This window comes from Lolium perenne, chromosome 2, assembly GCF_019359855.2.
Source record: "Lolium perenne isolate Kyuss_39 chromosome 2, Kyuss_2.0, whole genome shotgun sequence".
NCBI lineage: Eukaryota > Viridiplantae > Streptophyta > Magnoliopsida > Poales > Poaceae > Lolium > Lolium perenne.
The window spans coordinates 229977641-230003109 of record NC_067245.2 but is presented as its reverse complement, the minus strand read 5'-3'; the positions used below and the strand labels follow the sequence as shown (position 1 = coordinate 230003109).

The following is a 25469-nucleotide window of genomic DNA, read 5'->3' as shown; positions in this document are numbered from 1 at the left end:
AGGGAACAGAAAAGATCCAGGAAGAGTGGCACCCCCAAGAAGGACAAGAATGCAGGATCGGCGGGCTCCAGTGGGGAGCTCCGCCGGGATCAATGAGTGTGTATCTCTGGAACTATCGCGGACTTGGCAACGACGCGACAGTTCAAGAACTTCGCGATTTCGCGAAGGAGTTTGCCCCGTCCATACTCTGTGTAGTGGAGACCCAAATCCATAAGAGTAGGGTGGAGATTCTTGCTTCTACCTTAGGTTATGATAATGCTTTCGCTGTTAGCAGTCAAGGCCGAAGTGGCGGCCTTGGTATTTTCTGGAACAACGAAATAAAGATTGATGTTTTACCTTACTCTCAGTACCATATTGATGTTGTCGTGTCGCCTAGTGATATGGACCCATGGCGGCTCACTTGTGTGTACGGAGAGGCTAAAGTCAATGATCGCCACAAAGCGTGGGATATGCTCAAATTTATCAAGGCATCATCGCCGTTGCCGTGGCTTTGTATCGGGGACTTTAACGAAGTACTCCATAGGGAGGAACATATGGGTGTCCATGAGCGATGTAATGCTCAAATTCAGGCATTCAGGGAGACCGTTGATGTGTGAGCTGATGGACCTGGGCTTTACGGGGAACCCATGGACTTTTGAAAAGAAGGTTGCTGGTGGCACTTACTTGGCACTTATTGCCAAGTCAGGTTGGACAGGGCTTTGGCGACGCCGGGCTGGTGTGCGCGTTTCCCGCTTGCAGTGTTGGAGCATCTCACGGCGGCGGCTTCCGATCATTCGCCGATTCTGCTGCGATTTGAGCCTGCTGTGAGGGAAAAAACCCCGCGCCTGTTCAGATATGAGACCATGTGGGAGTCACATTCTGAGTTTGGTTCTCTAATGGAGCAAAAATGGAAGGGAAATACGTGTTTTTCTATGCACGAACTTGAAAACAAGCTGAGAGACATCTCTGGTGATCTTACTACTTGGGGCCGGGACACTTTTGGAAGTGTTCGGCGTGAGACGAGGGAGCTGAGGAATCGGCTGGAGGTACTCCGTGGCCAGCCTGATCGCCTCGGACCATCACACGAAGAACTGAAGATTGTTGAAAGGCTTATGGAGCTAAATCACAGGGAGGAGGTGATGTGGCGCCAGAGAGCGCGTATCCAATGGCTTGCTGAAGGGGACCGAAATACTCGGTTTTTCCACCTTCGAGCGAGTAAGAGAAAGAAGAGGAACCGTATTGCCAAGCTCAGGAGAGCCAATGGGTCTCTGTCTGAGGATGTGCAAGAAATGAGTAGTATGGCAAGAGAATTCTACAAGAATCTATATTCTACCGAGGGCACTTTTGGCATGGACGAAGTCCTCAACGCTGTCCCTGCTACGGTGACCCAGGAGATGAATGAGAGGCTAATCCAACCTTTTGATGACACAGAGGTTAAACAAGCCCTCTTCCAGATGTACCCTCTGAAAGCCCCGGGGCCGGATGGGTTCCCTGCCCACTTCTTCCAAAAGCACTGGGACTTATGTGGAGATGAGGTTACAATGGCTGTGTTACGCATCCTGAGGGGTGAGGATAGCCCAGCCGGCATAAATCAAACTTTTGTAGTCCTGATACCGAAAGTTGCAAGCCCAGAAGAGTTGGGACAGTTCCGCCCAATAAGCTTGTGTAATGTAATCTACAAGATTGCATCAAAGGTCCTTGCAAACAGGTTGAAACTTATTCTCCCGGAAATTATTTTAGAGGAGCAGTCGGCGTTTGTCCCTGGTAGGTTAATCACGGACAACATAATCACGGCGTATGAGTGCCTGCATTTTATGAAGAGGAACGATGCCAAGAAACATCGACATTGTGCCCTCAAACTGGACATGCAGAAGGCGTATGATCGGGTCGAATGGAGCTATCTACGAGCCATCATGCTTCGCATGGGTTTTCATACCCGGTGGGTGAACTTGGTTATGAGCCTAGTGTCCTCGGTTTCATTCTCGGTTCTTTATGGTACACCTCTGGAACCCTTCAAGCCTTCGAGAGGTCTTCGCCAAGGTGACCCGATATCCCCCTATCTCTTTTTGATTGCAGCAGAGGGCCTCTCAGGCCTCCTTAAACAAAGTCGTCTTTCTCCGCACCTAGAAGGAATCAAGGTGGCAGCCACAGCTCCTGCGGTAAACCACCTCCTCTTCGCGGATGATAGCCTGCCGTTTGTCAAAGCCAGTGTAGAGGGAGCTAAGGAAGTTTCTGACCTGTTGAATGCTTATTGCAACGCATCAGGCCAGCGTGTGAATCTGGACAAGTCCTCGGTGTTTTTCAGTAAAGGATGTCCTGAAAATACAAGGCAACTCATTAAGGCCTCTCTGAACGTCCCCAATGAGACGCTGAATGAGAAATATTTGGGTATGCCCTCGGATGTTGGCAAATCAAAAATTGGGGTGTTTAAGTACCTCAAGGACCTTGTTTGGAAAAAGGTTCAAGGATACCTAGAGCAACTCCTGGCTTCAGGGGGAAAGGAAGTCCTTATAAAGGCAGTGGCACAAGCCATTCCTGTTTTCTCTATGTCTTGCTTCAAGTTACCACGGGGTCTCTGCCAGTCCATAAATGCGATGTTGCGAAGTTTCTGGTGGGGAAGCAAGGATGGCCGGCGCAAAACAGCTTGGGTTTCCTGGGAGACGATGTGTTCCCCGAAATTTTCTGACGGACTAGGCTTCCGGGATATGGAGCTCTTCAACCTGGCGATGCTGGCGCGTCAAGCGTGGCGCATACTACAGAATCCTATGTCCTTAAGCGCAAGGATCCTGAAGGCTGTATATTTCCCGTCCTCAGACTTTCTGCATGCTACAGTCGGCTCGTCGCCGTCCCAGGTGTGGCGCGCTTTAGTGGAGGGCCGGGACACGATGAAGCAGGGTTTGATCAAGAGAATTGGCACCGGTGAGTCAACCAACGCTTGGAATGATAACTGGCTGCCTCGTGATTTCATGTTACGTCCCACAGCCTGTTTGACGAGAGATCCGCCTCCGCTGGTATCTTCGTTTGTTGACAGTACATCGGCGACATGGAACCATGATCTGCTGAAACAACATTTCCTTCCAATGGACATTGAGGTCATACGGTCTATTCCTTTGAGCACTCGAAGGATGGAAGACGTGTGGGCATGGCATTACGAGAAAACGGGGGTTTTAACAGTACGGGGGTTTTAACAGTACGGTCAGTGTACAGGCTCCTAGTTCAGACAAAGAAAAGGAGAGAGGATTGGCTCGAAGAGCGCCCAGCTGGATCGAACGGCGCGAGGGAGGAGAAGGCCTGGCTGCGGCTGTGGAAGGTGCATGTCCCTTCAAAAGTCAGGATCTTCTTATGGAGGTTGGCCCACCAATCCCTTCCGACGGGTGACGTTCGTAATAAGCGCTGCATGGCGTCGTCGAGTGCATGTTCGTTGTGTGGGGCACAAGACTCTTGGCGGCACTCTCTCATCGAGTGTAATGTGGCCAGGTGTGTTTGGGCTCTAGCAAAGGAAGATATGCTGGAGCATATGGTGAGATCGGCTGAGCCAAATGCTAGGCAGTGGTTGTTTCTCATGTTGGAAACACTGTCAAAGGAGGAGTTCGCGATCATGGCGGTCACATTGTGGGCAATCTGGTTCGCTCGGAGGAAGATCATCTTCGATGGGGAGTTCCAGAGCCCACTAACGACCCATGGTTTTGTGGAGAATTACATGCGAGATTTGTCGATTGCCTACCCCCCAGCAACAAAGGGCACGCTAGGGGTGAGACCATCTCATCCTCGATGGATTGCACCGCCAGAGGCCTTTGCAAAGTTCAATGTTGATGCTGCTGTGGCGAAGAATACACGAGGCGGAGCTCTGGGAGTGGTATGCAGAAGTGCAGGTGGAGTGTTCCTGGGCGCCTCTTCCCTGGTTGTGGCGGGCATCTCTGACCCGGCCACCCTAGAGGCTCTGGCCTGCCGGGAGGCGCTGGCACTGGCGGAGGATCTCAATATCCAGAAGATGGTTGTGGCGTCAGACTGTCTCCAAGTCGTTAACAACATTGTGGGCGACTTTGGTGGCAGCTACAGTATGGTGACAAGCGAGATCAAGGCGAAGGCTGTTAGCTTCTCCGATGTTCGTTTTAGACTTGAAAATAGGGCTTCTAATTCTGAAGCTCATAGAGTGGCTCGTAGTTTTGTTTCTAGCACAGTTGGTAGACAGGTTTGGCTCGTAGTTTTGTTTCTAGCACAGTTGGTAGACAGTTGGTAGACAGGTTTGGCTACTTCAGCCTCCTGGAGGTCTTTGTATTCCGGTTCTGATTAATGAATAAAGAGCCGCTCTTTCCCTCAAAAAAAAAATGCCTTGTTCCATGTCCACTTATAGTACTAGATGATACCCCGCACGTTGCGGCGGGAATATCTCGAAAAACTATGATTACCATGGGAAGACCCTAATTTGTGGAAGGATATAAACGATTCAAATAAAGTGATGCATTGTTGTACCGTGTAGGTGCTAACAGCCTAATTATTAACTATATCAAAGCTGACCCTTTTTGCCGTGATGGTAGCGTTTTGGCAACTGCTTCATCCCCTGATTCATCTAATCAGCGTTAAACACGTCAGATTTTTACACTGTTCACGGGCAAACATCCCTGCACATGCGGGAGTCCGTTTTTCTTTCCTTCCTTATTTTTACTTCATATAATTCTGATTTACCGGCAGCCAGCCGGTTATCCTTTCCTTACTGGACGGTTCCTTTCTATTTCCTACGTGCTGTTTACCTTCAATCTCCGGTTCTATGGGTACTTGACTTATCTCATTGACACGTACCTTGTTAGTTGTTACGTGTCCACCTTTCACTCCTCACCGTTTTGTAAACCGACCCATCTAGAGACATCAGTTGGTCAAAGCGGTTCTGGATTGTCACGACAACCAAGGAAGTACATCGCCTCCTCGATCTTTTCCTCCAAAAAGAAACCAATCCGCTAGGAGGATCAATCTCCACGGCCGGAGACGAAGCTCACGATGGTCCGCTTCCAGTGGAGGCACGACCAGCCAAGGATGTATGGTGCGGCAGGTGGCGGTGCTTGGGCAGCGACGCAGAGGCGGCGAGGAACGGTGTCCCACGCCTAGGTCGCCGGAGCTTGGCCGGGGCATGCTGATGGCAAGATGCAGTCGCCATGGTCGACGATGTCCGCGTCGACCGGCACCCGTCGCGGGACGGCGCCTACGCCACTCTTCAGTGGTTCGGCCCGGCCTGCCTCCTCCGCTCTAAGGGTGGGCTTTCATTGTAGCCCTTGCTCCTTCTAGAGGGCAAGCTGCTCGCTAGGATGGGGTCGGCAGTTCCACGTGCTGGAGGGCCAGATCATGCTATCCGCGGTGATGGGCGCCCGACCCTCCTGACGCCACCCTGGCTTCATCTGGAATGCGATCTGTTCGTGTTGATGGGGATCGGTAGCCAGGAGCCCGGGACACGAGAAAGATCCTCCACGCTCCACAACCGCCTCCTTGGACATATCCTGGCTTACATGGTAAGTACACTTTGCCTTTCCTAAGCATGGCATCTGATTCCGTAGGATGAGGTTTGTGCTACGGTCGGAAAGAATCCATAATTTTTTATAGCATGATGATGTTGCGTGGTTGTTTGATGACATTGTGACTGAAGGAGTAGGCACGAGGGACAAGTTTCAGGTTAACAGGCCAACAAGGATATCACCTTAATTTAGGTTCTTCATGCAGAACACGGTTTGAAGGGAGCATAGTGTTATTTTGGGAGCAAAGTCAACTTGCTGACTTACTGCATTAAAAAAACTTTGTTGCCTAATGATATTAAATGAGCAGAAATTTTCAATTCAGTAGTGACATGCAGTTTAGTTAGTTAAGGTTATAAAAACGTACATGAGTTCACATATTTGTTCATTTCATAGATGTGCACTAATTTGCAGTTGCACAAAAAGATAAATTGTAGACCTGCAGTCAAGTTGACTATGTTGTCTTTTTAGTTCGAAACTAACCATGCTATGTTGCTTACAGATTGCATATATCACAAATAGCCTATACGAAAACGAAATTGTTGCAAAAGGTGTTTCTGAGCACCGTTATGTTACTTACCCCGTTTGCACTATGAATATACATTCCAAATAAGCCAATATTTTTCTCACGATTTACTCAACTTTGGCCATTTGCAGTTCAGGATCAGACATCTACATTAGTTTCATCGACTGTTTTGGTCGATACATGAAACAATGGGTGGTAACTAATTTATAAATCACACGACATGGTGGAGGACTGCCGGATTGGTTTTACAAGAGCGGTGCATCAGCTATATTATCTACTGACATATAACTCATTGGTCTGTTTATTTGCTTTCAAAATTGTTTTGCATGGCCAGCTAGCCAGCTATTTCAAGTGGATATTAGATCTGCACTTTCTTTTTTACCTGTTCAGGATTTCCTTGCCAGGGTATCCTGCTTCAAAAATTGCAAAACCCAGCACTGCGTAAAATCTTGAAGGTACCTTCAAGTGAGGTATGCTATCTATATTTGTTGAACTTCATCTTTTAAAGATTTAGGATATAGACTTATGCAGTTATGCACTCACAGGCACATATGTTTCTGTATGGTCCAATTGATAGTTTTTTGGCGAAATCTATATAATTGGTGGCAACACTTTGCCGAAAACTATATATAAGGCCAAGTCAGGGACATAAGGCTGACAAGGCTGGTGTATACTTGCCGAAACTTGGTATTTTGTCTTTGGCAGTAAAATGTTGCTTCTTTGAGAGTAACATCAAAGAAAGGCTTAAAAATGCGCCTTACTGTTGTTTCGTGTTTGTTATTTGCAACCCATCATTTGTACATATCATGTTGGTGTATCAGTTGATATATTTTGTATGTAAAATTATGCACTACTTTTTGGTTGTGATACCACTCTCCGAGCCTCTCTTAATACACTATTACATAGCAGTTGGTATCTTTTTTACAGTTATTCTTTCAAATAGTACAACTGCCCGTGCGTTGCCACGGTCCTCAAATTTCATTTTCCAATGCACTTATATAATAATTTATTAACAAGACAACATTGTTGAGCATCTACAATTTCATTTTCCAATGCACTTATATAATTCATTAACAAGACAACATTGTTGAGCATCTCGTTGTTCCAAGTTTGAGGTTTTCTCTTCCGCGGTAAGTCACACGTCTAGTTCCAGGCCATCATAATCGTGAACTCGACAACCTCTCCTTTGAGATGCATTATTGTCTCACAAAATATGGGTGTTGCAAACACATGTACAACTGAAAAATACTACTTTTCTGTTTAATCCGAACAACACTTTGATATTGATAAATATTCAGAGACAACCCTGGATCGTAGTGTCATACATACAAAAGGGGTTCCTCACTCTTTGCAGAAAAGGAAATCCTAACACTTTGTTTCCGGAAACCATTTGCAGAAAAGGAACATGAATGAGGTAAAGCCGACCGCCTCCTTGCTCTCTCGAGCTCACCCCCTTTATCGAGCTCCACCAATCTCTGGAGAATCCCAAGCGGAGACTGGTCCCTCCCCTGCCTCTCCATCACCCATGTGAGGACCACCGCAGTTTCGTGTTCGGCGGCCTTCAGAGACCACACCTAATAGGCCCGTGGCCGTCCTCTGTTCGAGAACATAGATCTGGTGCTCGCTCCCACCTCTCTATCCAGTAATTCACCATGACCTAAAGAACAATATGCAAAAAATCAGTAGACACAACAAAGCGAACTGTTAATTTCTGCAGAAAGTTTTCATTTCATGATATTTAGGTCAACTATATGCATAACAAGGAGAAAATATATGTCAATGCTCAATAAAAGCATCAAACCGTGTACTCACTTGCTCTAATTCAGCCCATAAGTAATAATCATCCTTCTCGAGAGAATTGTTTTTTTTTGTAGTTTTCTATGCAAATACAACTGTACTGGATCTGTATCTAGACTACTGTAAAGTTTAGAGTAGAGCTAGACGATTAAATAATGTGAACAAAAGATTTTGCATCCTGAACTGAACATCTGAACTTGTTTAAGAGTGGAGAGACCAGGTATTAACTTATAAATGACATAACAATTGCAAGAATAGTGGGCTCTAGAAGGGTTTCCACTTTATGAGCAATTCTTAACATAAGAATTTATTTTACACATGGTTAGCAACTACACATGGTTCAGACTAACCTCTATAATATCATTGAAGATCCAATATGCACTTTATGTGGTAGTTCTCCTCAATGATTGCACAGTAAAAAATCCAATATGCACTTTATGTGGTACTTCCTAGAAGGCTACTCCACTGGTGAAGGCAGCGACAAGGTGAATCTATGTACCTGTTAATCAACACACTTTTGAAATCATACTTGACCTCTTTGCATTGTCCGATACTACTACTAAATGTTGAAATACACAGCCAGAATGCTCAATCATAATTGCTACAGGCCTGCAGCTGCAAAACCCCTAACAAAATCAATGCCACGAAGACGAGTTATCTTCACGATGAACTACAGTAGTTGTCTTGTAGCATTCCAATAGCCCGAGTCATCCATGTGCTTCCCCGCCATCAGCAGTGTCTGCACAATTCATAATAAACTCAATATTTGAGAGATAAGTTACATCTTCGCTTAGATCTGTAGTTTTCATGGAGCATACAGCCTGCAACCTACATTGTGCTTCCTAACATCCAGCAGCAACAGCACAATTCCAAATTATCAATGCGGAAGAAGTTACCTTTATTATATGTATCATTGACACAACCTGCAGCCTTTTGTGGTGCTTCCCAACCATCAGCAGCTAGATCTTGAGGCCATGAATAGAAAACAATGAAAAGTGAATATACTTCCTGCTAGAGAAGTGGGGAAGAAATAAAAAGGAGATTTTATTCATGCGACTAATCGAAGCACATTTCTCAATGACATGTGCACCCGTTTGCTCCGAATTATGCAGAAACACGAAATCATAAGAATCAGACTTGATAGTAATATTATACATGATGGTATCAAGCTTAACTTATGTTCTCTAACTCAGCAAGAAATCCCAGGAGTAATTTCGCTATGTATGTACACAACAACAAAATTGGTTTAACAAACTTATTGTACAGGAAATATGGTAAACTGGTTTATGTACTTCGTATGAGGCACAGACGTTAAACGGTCGATATATATCATCTGTTGTGATACAAATTATATAATAGACAATGAAACACTTACCATGCTTAGTCAGGTGAGTGACAAGTATGCTAATTGTCACGAGATCTCTGATATGGTCTGGATCAACCATTTTCATAGAAAGATGATATGCCTCTCTAGTATTCCCGCACTTACATAATGCATCACATATAGCCTGACCTGGTCATTAAAAGAGAACACACCAGGGATGCCATGTTTGGGAATAGCTCTCAAGGCATGTACTTGTTGTGTGCTCTCTTTTTTAATGGATAAGCATGCAACCGATTATTGCTTGAATTTTGGAGAAGCATAACTTTCTCCTTCTTCTTTTTCAAAAATGTAGTGAACACTAAAAATAAATTGTAGTACTGCATTTGGTAGGAAAAGGCTTAAAGTCAGGAAAAAAAACAGTCAGATTACACAATAAAAAATACAAACAATTGTATAATGTGGCAGCTAACCATGAGCGCAGTTTGGGTAACAAGATTGGATCATGAGTTCAGTCTTGTATTCTGAATGGTGCAATAATTCAGGGTTGTCTGCAACATTGATGCAAGGAATGGGAGCAATACAATCTTATCTTATACCAAAAAAACAACAGTTTATCAAAAACGGCAAGTCATTAGGTAATGTTCAGTAAGCAAGATGTGATGTTCTGCATGACATGAAAGTAGAAGACTGAAAAAAAAATCTAGGTGATCCGATAAGAGACTAATATCTAAATACCATTCCAATTATGAGACACAAAAAATAAATTCTACAGTTCTTTTTTATTATTATGAATACTCAAAGGATTGATCAGAAACTTAACAGATTATTTTAACACAAAAGGGTTGATCAGAAACTTAAAAGAAGATAGTTTGCAAAATACCTGAATAGGGACTTTTTAACACTAAATAAAGTTGTGAAGCCGTCCAACTTTTGAGTCAACAGCTTGCTGATGCATATTCTTCTAACAGTCAATGTTTGATTCATTGGTGAATGGTGAATATGACCTGACAGCATGCTATGTGTATACTTATCCTGAAACGAAGTGCACAGATAGAAGAGAGTGAAGCGATGTGAAGGAAACAAGAACACAACTAACCAGTATGTAACCATCACTGTACAAGCTTTGCAAGTTGTCAGAAATTAATTTATGTTATATTTAGGTCCAAAGTTATCTACTGTCTTCTAAGTATAGCAATAACACGAAGAAGAGAAATACTGAAATCAGCAGCCCCATTTGTAACATCTCATAATGTCGGGACATTGCTTTCCTCTGATTCGGAAACTCAAACCTATCAAGGGGTCTCTCCATAGCGCTGTTTGGATTTAGAACAAGCAAGTCATTGGAGAATTGCCAACAAGCTCCAAACCTGAGGCTCCATTGGATTTAGAACAAGCAAGCCATTGGATAATTGCAACAAGCTCCAAACTGGAGGCTCCATCGGACTATGCCCGAACCAGACAACCCACTAAATACAGAATAGGAAAGCATCCTAGTTGGTAAACAGCTGATCAACGGAACATTACAAAATTTCCTTAAAAACAAGAAATGTGTGCTTACTTGCGACTGAAGAAGATGGTTTTGTCCCTGACCTTGACGACTCTCTGAAGTTAACTTAACATATGTTTTGCACAGAAAAAGTTAACTTAACCTCTAAAGAGAAACAATTGTGTTATAACTTCCTTGAAAAATGTTAACGGACTCTGCAATAAGAGCACACCAATATGAGACTCGGAGTGAGAGAGCTGATGTTACCAAAAGATAAGCGGAGGCTCCTCCCTTTGGCTTCCAATGATTAATTCACCAATATGGGAGCTGCTTCTTCCTCAACATGGAGCTGGCAATCTCGCACAGGCCGAGGAGGGAAGCGAGAACCAGGAGGACGGAGCCGGCACGACCATCGTCCTCATGGCACCAGCGCACCGCCACGGCCGTCAGCGTAAGCAAAGTCAACCTCCTTGGCCTCGTCCGCGGCAGCGCCACCGGGAGTCCCGGGGAATGGAGCCGAGTCGCGGAACTCCCTGGAGGTGTTCTAACGGCCGCCGGCGAGATGCGGACTGTGAAGAGCACGGCGCGTCAGCGGCGGCGCGGAGGAGGCAGGAAGTGGTCCCGAGGATGGGGAACGGCGAAAGGAGGTTTGCGCAGGAGGGGTCGTCGGCGAGCACTGGAAAGGAGGGGTCTCGGAGCGGCGGCGCACGACATGGGAGGAGGAGCTGGGACTGCACGAGGGTCGTCAAGAAAGGGAGAGACGATAGGGCGCTGTGTGCGCTAAGGATTTTTTCGACAGTGGAGTGCGCCCTAGGGTTAGGGGCAGTTCTGGTGAACAATTTTTTTTTTCGCGGTGCGCTGATTGCGGAAGGAAGCGAGGTGGGCTGTTGGTCGAAGCGGACGACGAAAGCAGTTGACGTATTGAGAGGTGGCAGAATACGGAACACGTTTCTCCTTTTTAAGTAGTGTAGATTTCACTAGGCACTCTCACAGTTGTCTTTCCATTTTGCTGTTAGAATTAATAAGCTTTTTGACTGCGGCACCAAATTAAAATTCCCTATAGCTTATTTTTATGTTGTTTATCTGCGAGCAAATGAGGACCATATTTTGCGTTTCCACTCATGAGTGATTTATTGGCTTACAGGTTACAAGAATCCTATTAATATTTTTGATCATATATTGTTGCTCAAGAGAATGTTAAGAGGGGTCGTGGTAGACCAAACTTGACATGGGAGGAATCCGTTAAGAGAGACCTAAAGGTTTGGAATATCGACAAAGTTTTAGCCATGGACAGGGGTGCGTGGAAGTTAGCTATCCACGTTCCGGAACCATGACTTGGCTTCGAGATCTTATGGGTTTCAACTCTAGCCTACCCCAACTTGTTTGGGACTGAAAGGCTTGGTTGTTGTTTGTTGTTATTGTTGCTCAAGAGAGAAACTATCAGCAGCGGAATTTGTGGTCAGCTTTGACAGAAAGCCGTCCAACGACTCCGTCATATTGATTACTTTAGTATTGAGGTAATTTCTATCTATACAGCTTATTTCAGTGTGATTGTTAATTATCTCTGCTGTAAATTTACTTAACTGAATCTCGCCCTTTCATTACATGTATAACGAGTACCTTTTCTGCCGTATTACAGACTGAGCTTGCTCATTTAACATATAAGTGGAATTACTCCTGAATTCTAACCAATATTTTAGCATGTTATCCAGTCGCGTTGTGGTTGCCTAGGAGAGTGCTCTCTTTCCTTTTAGCTCTTTCGCTATGCACAAGGAACTTCGGTTTTAGATGTATAGTACTCAATTTTCAGTCATATGAGTAAATCGGACGGAAATCCAAAACTATCCAGCTTAACGCTTAATGGAAGAGCAGCTTCCTAGATATACTATTGTTCTGCTCTTTATTTCTTTCAGCTGGTTCTCACATACTGCAGCAACTTCATGTATCGTTGCTCGGCCTAACAGCCGCTGCAGTTGAGTACTGCATCCTAATGCAACAGCCAGCAGTGCCACTGGATTCAAGAGCCATGCTCTAAAAACGAATGTCAGATTTATAGACTTTATTTTTTTAATGGATGGAGGAAGCAGCATTTAATTCACACAGCTCGGTACACTCCTAAATATTGTACCTTCTACCTAGGCCCCTTTGCAACAAGTTTTAAAAATTATTCACTACACTCATTCTGTTATTCATTAGTATGAACAAATAGGGGCCTACTGTTCAAATTTTACTGCAGGAGCAGATATACAACAGAGAATCAAACTCTGAAAGTTTGCACGAGGCAGTGGCGCAGTGCTCACGGAGCTGAACTTTAGGTATCTGCGTATAACAGCAGCAAGTGTTGAGTACTCAGACTACTATGCACAGCTGCTGCAGATATCGACGCAACTTAGCATAGCTTTCTGCATGTAACAATAGTAGGTGTTGGATGTTCAAAGTACAGTCTATGGCTGCTGCAAATATGAATGCGGATCATTTAGCATGCATCATATTAGTACGTGTTCGCTACTACCATCTGGTTCTGTATGATGGCACAGTAAGTAGATTTTTTGTGTGTATTTGTACTGCTCTTCACAAATGTAATGAATGCGTTGAAGGTTGTCTTTTGTTTCCCCTCTCTCTGTACAACTTCTGCAATCAGCCGTTGTGATAAAGGGTTATGGCGTCCATCTATTTTATTCTTAGTTTTCTTATTCAGTTACAACTTATTTTTGCAGACAGAAAAAGCGAAATAGGATCTGCTAATCGGAAAGTAAGACTGAAGAAGCACGAGGTTCACGAAAACAATGTATGCCTAATATGACAGTTCAGTTTCACTGGTTTAGAGAAGAGGAACATACCAGCTGGTAGCACAACACCTCAATTTCTCTTCCATTGCTCTTTGTCTACCGTCTACCAGCTTAAATGAACTTCCATGCCTTCTTATCCGCAGCCATCGCTTGCCACTGAGCACCTCCTTTCTACCCCTTCATACCTAGAGGCTTACTGACAAAATCGGTGCTCCAAGGAGATAGATCTTGATCAGAAGAAAAATCCTATGGCTGCGCGTACCAGCAAAATGAAGCTTCAGTTGATTTGAGCAAACAAAAGGAACAAATATGAGCATGCAGCAAGAAGACATAGCACTCCGACCAGGCTGACCTATTCAGGTAACGCATATGAAGAAGATTGAATATCAGTACCGCTCGAAAGACGAACATACTGCATACCTTGGCACCACCGCGTCATTTGCATCTCCGTTCTTTTTGTCTGGAGTCGACGAGGGGTCTCCAAGGAGATGCGTGGGCGCGTGTCACCATGCCCCGACGCAGCCGAAGATGGTGGCGCCGAGATTGAGACATCACCGGCGGTCTCGGCTCCTCCAGGAACCGAAATCGATGCGGGCGTAGATGAAATCACGGGCACACCGCCGCCGGGTTGAGCTCGCGGTGGATGGGAGCCGGCTGCTGAACGACTTTGGGAAGTGCTAAGAGTGGATGCCGTGAGCTGGGAAAGTGAAGTGTGAAGCGACTGTTCGTGTAGGTCTGTCGGTCGGCGGGTCCAGTCTAGGAAAGCCCCGCCGATCCAGACACATGACGCTAGCTGCTAGCCCATCTTCTTTTTCACTTAGCGTCTATTTAAGCGTCTTTCATTATACTCATCTAGCTTCCCTTCTCTTCTTAAACAGATCCATCTACATCTCCTTCTCAAACTATTTAACAAACCACCAACATGCATATAACTGAATTGTTGTCAAACACAAACTACACCTGCAACACCGTAAACAGCACGGGCGCGGCGTGCGCCGCGCCGCAAACTTCCTAGTCTATCTCATGTTTGGTTATCTTTACCAAAGAGGGACGGATCACGGTCACGAAGGATGCGTTTTGCCTCATAGGAGAGCATTTGCACCAATTATGCAAAATAATTAAAAAAACAATTTTTAAAATATTAAAAAGTTCTAAAAAAATATTTATGGTGTACATTGTGACATTTTATCTTCGTACATAAGTTTTTGTGAAAAAACAACATTTTATGTGGTATGTACAAAAAAGACAAAAAAAATATCATGTACGTGGTCGTGGTGTACTATCAAATTTTTTCTTTTTACAGGAGGCACAGGAAAAAAAATTCTAGAAACTTGTGTACGAACATTAAATGTCTAGATGTACATGCAAAATTTTATTACAGAATTTTTTGACACTTTAAAAATATATTTTCACACAATAGGTGCATATGTTACTATAAGGCAAAGTGGATTTTCCGATGGATCACCTTTTAAATTGGAGGTAGAATCCAACCAGTTTCTCCATTCTACTTTTATTCTCAGCCTGCATGTACATAAAATACTTCAATGATACACAGCGGACACATGATTAGTCACTTTGAATTAAGTGAACTGAATTGATTGTTTTATTAAGATCTGTTTAGTAAAGTGAGTGAGAAATAGAAAGGGTCATGGTTCATAGAGGCAATGGAACCTGCGCGTGCACCTGAGAACGGCAACTACAATCCATGTCGCGGTCCTGTGTGTAACTATGGCTTACGCCCTCCGCGAAGCCCACCTTGGCATGTACGAGACCTAGCCAAATCAGAACACTAGATTTTTTTTTGTGCCAGCTTGTCCTTCGGATTATCCAGCAACGACGACCTGGATTTCAGCGCCCTTGACTCCCAACGCCGCTAGATTTTTTTTAGTTTTTTTTTTAATTTGAATTCGCGTTAAATTTGTACAAATTTCGTTCAAACTTCGTATGAATATTGTTTTTAACATTTGAACTTGATTTTCTAAATATATCGAGACTGTCGGTTTGCAGGCGTCGGTGCGCGAGCAGCGTCCCCAAATAGAGGATGGTGTGCCGACACCCTGATACGTCCAAAACGTATCTACTTTCCCGAACACTTTTGCTATTGTTTTGCCTCTAATTTGTGTATTTTGGATACAACTAACACGGACTAACGCTGTTTTCACCAGAATTGCTCTGGTGTCTTGTTTTTGTGCAGAAATTCAACTTTCGGGAAAATCCTCGGAATTTATACCAAAGGGCCTATTTTACCAGAAGACTCACGGAGCCAGAAGGGCAAGCCAGGTGGAGGCCCGAGGGCCCCACACACTAGGTCGGCGCGGCCCAGGAGGGGGGCGCGCCGCCCTAACGTGTGGCCCCCTCGGCTGGCCTCCGACGCCCTCCTCTGGACTACTTAAAGGGTTCGATCTAAAAACGCGAGCCAGAAAGTCGAAGTCGCCAGAAACCCTCCAGAACGCCGCCACATCGCGAAACTCCGTCTCGGGGACCAGAAACTCAGTTTTGGCACTCCGCCGGGACGGGGAATTGGAGGAGATCATCGCCATCATCACCACCGACGTCTCTCCATCGACCAGCAATGCTTCCCCCATTCATGTGTGAGTAATTCCCCCGCTGTAGGCTGAAGGGGATGGTAGGGATTGGATGAGATTGGTCATGTAATAGCATAAGATTGTTAGGGCATAGTGCCTAGTGTCCGTAATTGGTACTTTGATGATATTGTTGCAACTTGTTATGCTTAATGCTTGTCACTAGGGCCCGAGTGCCATGATCTCAGATCTGAACATGTTATTGCTTCATCATGATATGCATTGTTTTATGATCTTACCTGCAAGTTGTATACACATGTCGCTGTCCGGAACCCGAGGCCCCGAAGTGACAGAAATCGGGACAACCGGAGGGGAAGGCGATTATGTGAGGATCACATGTGTTCACGGAGTGTTAATGCTTTGCTCCGGTACTCTATTAAAAAGAGTACCTTAATATCCAGTAGATACCCTAGAGGCCCGGCTGCCACCGGCTGGTAGGACAAAAGATGTTGTGCAAGTTTCTCATTGCGAGCACGTACGACTATATACGGAACACATGCCTATTGATTGATTAGTACTTGGACACCGTTTTATTATTATCTGCAAATGCCCTGCTTTGATTGTTACATGAGTTTCTCTCATCCATGCAACGCCCGTTATCCATCCCTGTGCCTACAGTATTTTAATCCTGCTGTTTACTATAATCACTACTGCCGTCTTTGTTACTCTGCTGCTGTTATTTCACTACTGCTACTGCTATAAAACTGTTACTACTGATAAACTCTTGCGAGCAAGTCTGTTTCCAGGTGCAGCTAAATTGACAACTCCGTTGTTAAGGCTTTCAAGTATTCTTTATCTCCCCTTGTGTCGAATCAATAAATTGGGTTTTACTTCCCGCGAAGACTGTTGCGATCCCCTATACTTGTGGGTCATCAAGAGTATTTTCTGGCGCCGTTGCCGGGAAGCATAGCTTTATTTGTAAGTTCACTTGGATTGATATTGTTCGCTGCAAATTCTCCATCATGGGTAAATCTCGCGATTCTAAAGTCGCCATATTACCATCCACTACAAGAAAAGGTACAACTCTGAGTACCTCTGCTGCTCTTGATTCACCATCTGTGATAAGTCAACTTGTTTCACCACCGCAAGCTTCACTTGCTGGTACTTCTGCTGAATCTGAAAACTCTCATAATATTGATGATGTTTCTGTTGTGCTTGATGATAGTGGTTCATTGGGATCTTTTCTAGATGCTACAATTGCTAGGTCTAGACAAATTGAAAATGTTGAAACTCCTAATGAAAATGCTGCTACACCTGTTAATTCACACAGTCATTGATTATTCTAGTGATGATCCTGATGAGGATTATGTGGAGCTTAATGATGATTTTATTAATAGATGCAATGCTACTGCTGATGCAAGAAAAATTAAAAAGTTTCTCGCACAATATACTGTTAGATATAAGTTGTCTCCTGATCCTAAATTTGCCACATCTCCTATATGCATTAAGGATAAAGATTATGATTTTTCTCTTGATCTATCTCATATAGCTATTGTTGAGAAAACACCCTTTTGTGGTACTGAAAAAGAAAGTGTTGTAGAACACATGAATGAACTCTCTTCTATGAGTAGCTTGTTTTCTGATGATGTCAAGATGCGTACTTATTTCATTGCTAAATTTTTTCCTTTCTCATTAAAGGATGATGCTAAAACTTGGTATAATAATTTGCCTCCTGGCTCTATTAAAAGTCCAGGTGATTTGCTTGATGTTTTATTTCGGAAATACTTTCATGCTAGTGCTCAACATGCTGCTTTACAGAAAATTTATAGCTTTGACCAGGAAGATGGAGAGAAATTGCCTGAAGCTTGGGCAAGATTTTGCTCTCTTATCAGAGCTCGACCTGGACATGATTTGGAAAAACATGATTTACTTGATATATTTTATAGTGGACTAACCGTTGAGTATAGGGCATATTTGGATAGTTGTGCTGGTTGTGTTTTCAGGAAAAGAACTCCAGACGAAGCTGAAAAATTATTGGCTAAAATAGGCCGGAATCATGATGATTGGACTACACCTGAACCAACTCCGACGCCAATATTGAAGAAGAGGGGTTTAATTAAATTAAATGATGAAGATATGAGGGAAGCCAAGAAGTCTCTCAAGGAGAAAGGTATTAAATCCGAAGATGTGAAGAATTTACCTCCCATAGAAGATATATGTGAGATAATTCCCCCTTCATCCATGATTGAGGTAAACTCTCTTCAACGCTTTACTAGGGAAGATATTCCGTATTCAAAACCTCCTGCTCAATGCTTAGATGAGTTTGATAATTATATTGTTAAGCAAGAAAATTTTAATATGAGAGTAGAGAATCATCTAATGGAAAATTCTGAAGCTATTAGCAATTTGCATGATATTGTGGAGAGAACCTCCAATGATGTTAAGATGCTTGTTAAACATTTTCAAATGGTTCAAACTCAAATTGATCAACTCACTAAAGTGCAAAATGACTTGTTAAAAAATAATTCTAAAGAGAAACATGCTTATGAAGTAACAACTAGAGGCAGTGTCTCTACCCAGGATCCTCTATATCCTGAAGGGAATCCCAAAAGAATTGAACAAGATTCTCAACGAATTGAAACTAGTGCTCCTTCTAAGAAAAAAGAAGAAGAAACATAAAAATGTTGTAGAATCCTCTGAACTTGTTAATGATCCTAATAGTATTTCTATTTCTGATGCTGAAACTGAAAGTGGTAATGAACATGATAATGATAATGATAAGAATGATGCTTCTGATAAAGAAGAAGTTGAAGATGAACCTGAAAATCATGTTAAAAATAAAAAGTATACTAAAGAGGATTTTATTGCTAAGAAACATGGTAATGAAAGAGAACCTTGGGTTCAAAAGCAAATGCCTTTTCCTGCTAAGAAACTAAAATCAAAGGAAGAAGAACACTATAATAAAATTTGTGATTGGATGTAACCTTTATTCTTGCAAATCCCTTTGACTGATGCTATTAAATTGCCACCTTATTCAAAGTATATGAAAGATATTGTCACTAACAAAAGGAAAATCCCTAATGAGGAGATTTCCACTATGCTTGCTAATTACTCTTTCAATGGCAAAGTTCCAAAGAAGTTGGGCGACCCAGGTATACCTACTATTTCTTGTTCTATTAAGAATAACTATGTTAGAACTGCTATATGTGATTTGGGAGCGGGTGTGAGTGTTATGCCTTTTTCTCTTTATAAGAGACTTTATTTAGATAAGTTGATACCTACTGATATATCTTTGCAAATGGCTGATAAATCTACTGCTATTCCTGTTGGTATATGTGAGGATGTTCATGTTCAAGTTACTAATAACTGCTTGATATTAACTGATTTTGTTGTGTTGGAAATGCCTGAAGATGATAATATGTCTATTATTCTTGGGAGGCCTTTTCCTAACACCGCAGAAGCTTTTATTGATTGCAATAAAGGAAAGGTTACTTTCAATGTCGATGACAAGGAGCATACCGTTTATTTTCCCAAGAGGATTGATAAAGTATGTGGAGTTAATACCATTTCTAATGTGAGAACTATCAAAGTGGGAACTATTGATTGTCCTATATATGAGCCTAAAGAAGGATATCAAAATCTTATGATTGGATCCATATCAATACAATTCAAGGTAACATGATTGATTTGAGGTTTATTTCTTCTTATGTTATGTAAAATTTATTTGGTGGCAAGACTTGATCAACCTTGTTAACAAATACCTTTTATATGCATAGAGGAGGTAAACAACATCTCTTTCTTCCTCCACTTGTTCTACTTGCTGTAGCACTTTTGTTTTGCAAAGTTCCTTAGTTAATTAGAGATTTCAAAATCTTTTCCTGTCCAGTAATAATAAACTTAATACCCAGAAATGTGCATTTTTCAAAGTTTTCAAAATTTCACAAAAATTATACCGTTGGTCCTATTTTTCGAAGACGCACCTGGGAGCACCTGGAGATGACTAGTGGGGCACCCCAGGGTGGCACCCCACAGGCCGGCGCGGCCAGCAAGGGGGGCGCGCCATCCTGGCGTGTGGGTCCCCCTTTGCCCCACTTTTTCGTCTCTTCCTCCCACTCTCTTCTCTCTCCCGAAAAAATCAGCACCAACTTTCTGTCACTCGAGTTTATGCTCAAGAGCTCAAGATTTCTCGATCTCTTTGCTCAGCCCAGATTTCTGTCTGAAATTTGGCACATTTGCTCTCCGGTATGTGACTCCTCCGATTATCCAAGTAGAATTTTGTTTGGTTGAGTATATCTTGAATATTTTGCTGCTGTAGATAACATGTTTAGTGAGCTTGCATGCTTGTTCTAAGTTGTAGAAACTAGTTTTTATGCATGATTAGCACTCTAGCAAGTTCCTATAGTAGTTTCCCTCAATTATATGTCACCAAATCAAATTTTATAATGTTTGTTGAAAAATTTCAGAAAAGGAAGATGGATAATTTTAACTTTGGAGAAGTGTTTGAGAGAGAGACGATAAGCACGGGAAGGCCCTCTAGGACCGCCACTCGATTCAGGCGATCCTACAATGAGGATGTCATCGCGCCAAGCTTCGAGCCCAAAGAAGACAATGGAGTCCCTAACGCTTCATCTTTCCCATGTTATGACTTTTTGAGTAATGCAGGGTTGCTGGATGATTTCTTGACCCTCGTTGATAAGGCGGGCTTAACCGCTTATATGGGAGATGAAAGGGAGCAATACCTCATGCTCACTAAAATCTTTGTTGAGAGCTTCAAGTTCAACAACAAGCACTATCACCCGACAGTTGCATTCAAGATTTATGCTAATCCTATTACTATGAAATTGGAAGAATTTTGTGTTGCATTGGATATTGCCCCTGTAGGTACAGCAAGGAGGATTGAGGACAACCCCAGGGCCTTGTTGGAGCTCTATCAAGAGATCACCAATGATGATTGCCGCACCATTCAGCGTGGCAAGATAAGAAACATCCAACTCCCCGCCATAAAGTATTTTGCTTATTACCTTGCTACTAGCATTCTTGGTAGGGAGAACACTAGCAATATTTCTAGCTATCATCTTGCTTTCTTAATTGCTGCACTCACTGGAGAGACACCTTATCATCTTGGTTCTCTTATCGCTCGCCACTTGTCTAGCAAGGGGCCTATGTTTGGAGGAATTATTGCATCACGCATTTTATCACATCTAGAACTTCCTCTTGATCCTACTGATGTGCCATTAACTCCTATAAGGCTTGATATTGCTGCTATGAAGAGCCATCATTTTGTTACAGCTGACTCTAGTTCAGATAATATGGTCTATAGAATGTTGTTTGCTGACGGGGATGAGAGGGAAATCCCTTTGCCACAGCCAGATTTGTTCAGTATTGACAGGAAACCATGGTCGCGCTCTAAGGAGGAGGTGGATGAGAAAATGAAGATACAAGGCTTCCACCAGCAGCATGACTCCGAGGACGCCGAGCCCTCCTACGACTACACCGTCACGTATCCGGGTGCTTCTTCCAGCACATACCCGGAATATGATCCATCTTCATACTACGGAGGTGCTACTTCATGGGCACCATGGGATTGATCTCCACTTAGGCCAAAAGCCTAAGCTTGGGGGGAGGTATACCGGCATCACTCATTCTTTGCATATTATGGTTGCTGGATACTTGTATATACTTATTTATTTTCTTTAAGTGGTTTTCTAATGAGAGGGAGATGATATCTGGGGAGGTGCTGCCTGAAAACAGATTCTGGACTGTTACTAAAAAAATTCTCAAAAATAGCCAGAACGTTATTTTGAAGCCAATTTTTGTGCATGTTCCCCAGGTTGTTATCTAACTTTCATTAGTTGAACACTTTTCGATTTGAGCAGCGGAAGAATTTCTTAAAAATCGATTACTGTACTGCTATCAAGTTTGACGAATTCCTGCTACTTTGTGTTTATGTGACTCTTCTAGTTTTCATTTTCTTGTTTTTGCTTTGTTTCCTTCCTAAACACAAAAAGACCAAAAATATTTCTGTTGTTTCTCTTTTACCATTTATTTATTTTGGTTTCTTGCATTTATTTTGCTTTATTTGCTATTGTTGGTTTGCTATAAGAAAATCCAAAAAAATGTTGCTTTGTTTGCTTGTTTCCTTTTGTTCTTGTTTCCAATTCGAAAACACCAAAAATATTTGTTGTTCTTCTTTGGTTTTGTAAAGTTCATTATGAGTTCAATGGTCTTCGGTGGCTGGAGCGTGGTTTTCATTCCATATTATTCAAGCTACACAAGTGAAAGACAATAATGACGATCTACGACAATTCGAATGTGGTGAGAGGCTGATATGAACTCTATTTGTTTTCATTTTTGTACATATACTCATCCATGTGAGCATGCTTAGTTGGTTCATGTGAGGTATATGTCATTTAAGAAAGTCTAGTAGTTCATGATCTCTCATGTTTAGCTCCAATTTATTAATATGAGTAGCATGTCATGGATGTTTGCTTGCATTGTTTTATTCATAAATAGGTATGACATTGTGGTATCCTCCTCTGAATAATTCATTTGAATCGACTTGGCACATGCTCACGCATGCATATGACTGAACAAAAGTCAATTAAGCCTTGATGATTTACTTTGCCTCAGAGTTCTTGTATCACTTTTATGCCTCCGTTAATTTATTTTGCCGCAAGCATGATTATGACAGTGACTGCTCTCTTGATTGTCGCTCCCCAGTCTATTGCTAGCCTTCACTTGTATTGTGCGGGAACGCTGCTCGTGCTTCCAAACCCCTGAAAACCAAGTTGTTCCAAAGTGTCCACCATAAATACCTATGCATGGCATTTCAAACCATTCCAAGTAAATTCTCATGTGCTACCTTTAAACCTTCAAAATGCTTCTCAATTTGTGTTAATGTTCTATAGCTCATGAGGAAGTATGTGGTGGTTATCTTTCAACCTTGTCATTTACTTTTTACGGACTTTCATAATAAGAGCTGGCAACGGGGTGCCCAGCCCCAACTAATAACTTCATTAATAATTCTCTTCACATGTTTTGCTCTGATTCATCAGTAAGCAATTTAATTTTGCAAATAGACACTCCTCCATGGTATGAGATTGATGGAAGGCACCCGAGGATTCGGTTAGCCATGGCTTGTGTAAGCAAAGGTTGGGGGGAGTGTCACTCATAATAAAAACTAAAATACATGTGTAAACAAAAGAGAAGAGGGATGATCTACCTTGCTGGTAGAAATAACGTCCTTCATGGGACCCGCTCTTGAAAGTCTGGTTGGCGAGGTAGTTGGTGTACCCATTACCATTCATTGACAACAACAAACACCTCTCAAAATAATTTTACTCCTATTTTAAATGAAAAGCTCTAGCGCATGTTAATCCCTGCTTCCCTCTGCGAAGGGTCAATCTTTTACTTTCATGTTGTGTCACTTTGAGCACTTTCTTGAGAGCACAACATTCATTCTTAGTATGATATGCTTGTCCCAAAATATGATCGACTGTGGTATAACTTTGATGCTTTTATCTTTGAAAATCTCTATTTCTAGTCTTTCTATGAACCTCAGAGGTGCCTGGGCATTTATGTTTTGCTGTTCAAATTCGGGCAAGCGAGATACCACTTTATCATACCCTTTTATGAACATTGCAATCCTGCTTATAGACAAGATTCATGATGCTTATTATTAATTGTTGGTACCTTTCCATGATTGACATAGCTATTAGATGATCTTATTTGCATGTATCTTATTATGAACTGCCTAAGTGTTAGCCATATCATGAGAATATTTACATCATATGAGCAAATGTGTTCGTGAAAGTTCTTTTATCGCACTCAGTTGTTAACTGAATTGCTTGAGGACAAGTGATGACTGATACGTCTCCGACGTATCGATAATTTCTTATGTTCCATGCCACATTATTGATGATATCTACATGTTTTATGCATACTTTATGTCATATTTATGCGTTTTCCGGAACTAACCTATTGACTAGATGCCGAAAGGCCAGTTCCTGTTTTCTGCTGTTTTTGGTTTCAGAAATCCTAGTAAGGAAATATTCTCGGAATCGGACGAAATCAACGCCCAACATCTTAGAAATACACAAAGCTTCCAGAACACCCGGGAAGAACCAGAGGTGGGCCACAGGGGCCCCAGGAGGGTGGCTGGCACGGCCCAAGCCCTGGCTGCGCCGCCTTACCCCCTCACCGCCTCGTCGCCCCTCCGACTCCGCCTCTTCGCCTATATAAAGGTCCCAGATCTAAAACTTCGATACGGAAAAGCCACGGTACGAGAAACCATCCAGAGCCGCCGCCATCGCGAAGCCAAGATCTGGGGGACAGGAGTCTCTGTTCCGGCACGCCGCCGGGACGGGGAAGTGCCCCCGGAAGGCTTCTCCATCGACACCACCGCCATCTCCATCAACGCTGATGTCTCCCATGAGGAGGGAGTAGTTCTCCATCGAGGCTCGGGGCTGTACCGGTAGCTATGTGGTTCATCTCTCTCCTATGTACTTCAATACAATAATCTCATGAGCTGCCTTACATGATTGAGATTCATATGATGATGCTTGTAATCTAGATGTCATTATGCTAGTCAAGTGGATTTTACTTATGTGATCTCCGGAGACTCCTTGTCCCACGTGTGTAAAGGTGACAGTGTGTGCACCGTGTGGGTCTCTTAGGCTATATTTCACAGAATACTTATTCACTGTTATGAATGGCATAGTGAAGTGCTTATTTATATCTCTTTATGATTGCAATGTGTTTTGCATCACAATTTATCTGTGTGCTACTCTAGTGATGTTATTAAAGTAGTTTATTCCTCCTGCACGGTGTAATGGTGACAGTGTGTGCATCGTGTTAGTACTTGGCGTAGGCTATGATTGTGATCTCTTGTAGATTATGAAGTTAACTATTGCTATGATGGTATTGATGTGATCTATGCCTCCTTTCGTAGCGTGAAGGTGACAGTGTGCATGCTATGTTAGTACTTGGTTTAGTTGTGTTGATCTGTCATGCACTCTAAGGTTATTTAAATATGAACATTGAATATTGTGGAGCTTGTTAACTCTGGCATTGAGGGTTCGTGTAATCCTACACAGCTAGTGGTGTTCATCATCCAACAAGAGAGTGTAGAGTCTAGCATCTATCTATTTATTCTGTTATGTGATCAATGTTGAGAGTGTCCACTAGTGAAAGTATGATCCCTAGGCCTTGTTCCTAAATACTGCTATCGCTGCTTGTTTACTGTTTTACTGCGTTTCTACTGCCTGCAATATTACCACCATCAGCTACACGCCAGCAAGCACTTTTCTGGCGCTGTTACTACTGCTCATACTTATTCATACCACCTGTATTTCACTATCTCTTCGCCGAACTAGTGCACCTATTAGGTGTGTTGGGGACACAAGAGACTTCTTGCTTTGTGGTTGCAGGGTTGCATGAGAGGGATATCTTTGACCTCTTCCTCCCTGAGATCGATAAACCTTGGGTGATCCACTTAAGGGAAACTTGCTGCTGTTCTACAAACCTCTGCTCTTGGAGGCCCAACA

General features: G+C 42.9%; 1 protein-coding gene and 1 long non-coding RNA gene across 2 annotated transcripts; one reads left to right on the top strand and one right to left on the bottom strand.

Annotated features, from left to right (window-relative positions):
- The first annotated feature begins 600 nt into the window (after window positions 1-600).
- Window positions 601-4219, top strand: LOC139835747 (uncharacterized). Its single transcript, XM_071825610.1, has 3 exons — window positions 601-685; window positions 739-2990; window positions 3104-4219. Exons 1-3 carry the CDS (start codon window positions 601-603, stop codon window positions 4217-4219), a joined length of 3453 nt encoding a protein of 1150 aa, XP_071681711.1.
- Window positions 4220-7258: 3039 nt separating this feature from the next.
- Window positions 7259-9992, bottom strand: LOC139836134 (uncharacterized). Its single transcript, XR_011752436.1, has 3 exons — window positions 8700-9992; window positions 8154-8542; window positions 7259-7663 (listed from the first exon to the last, which is right to left on the bottom strand). It is a non-coding gene; the product is annotated as an uncharacterized lncRNA (long non-coding RNA).
- Window positions 9993-25469: the final 15477 nt, after the last annotated feature.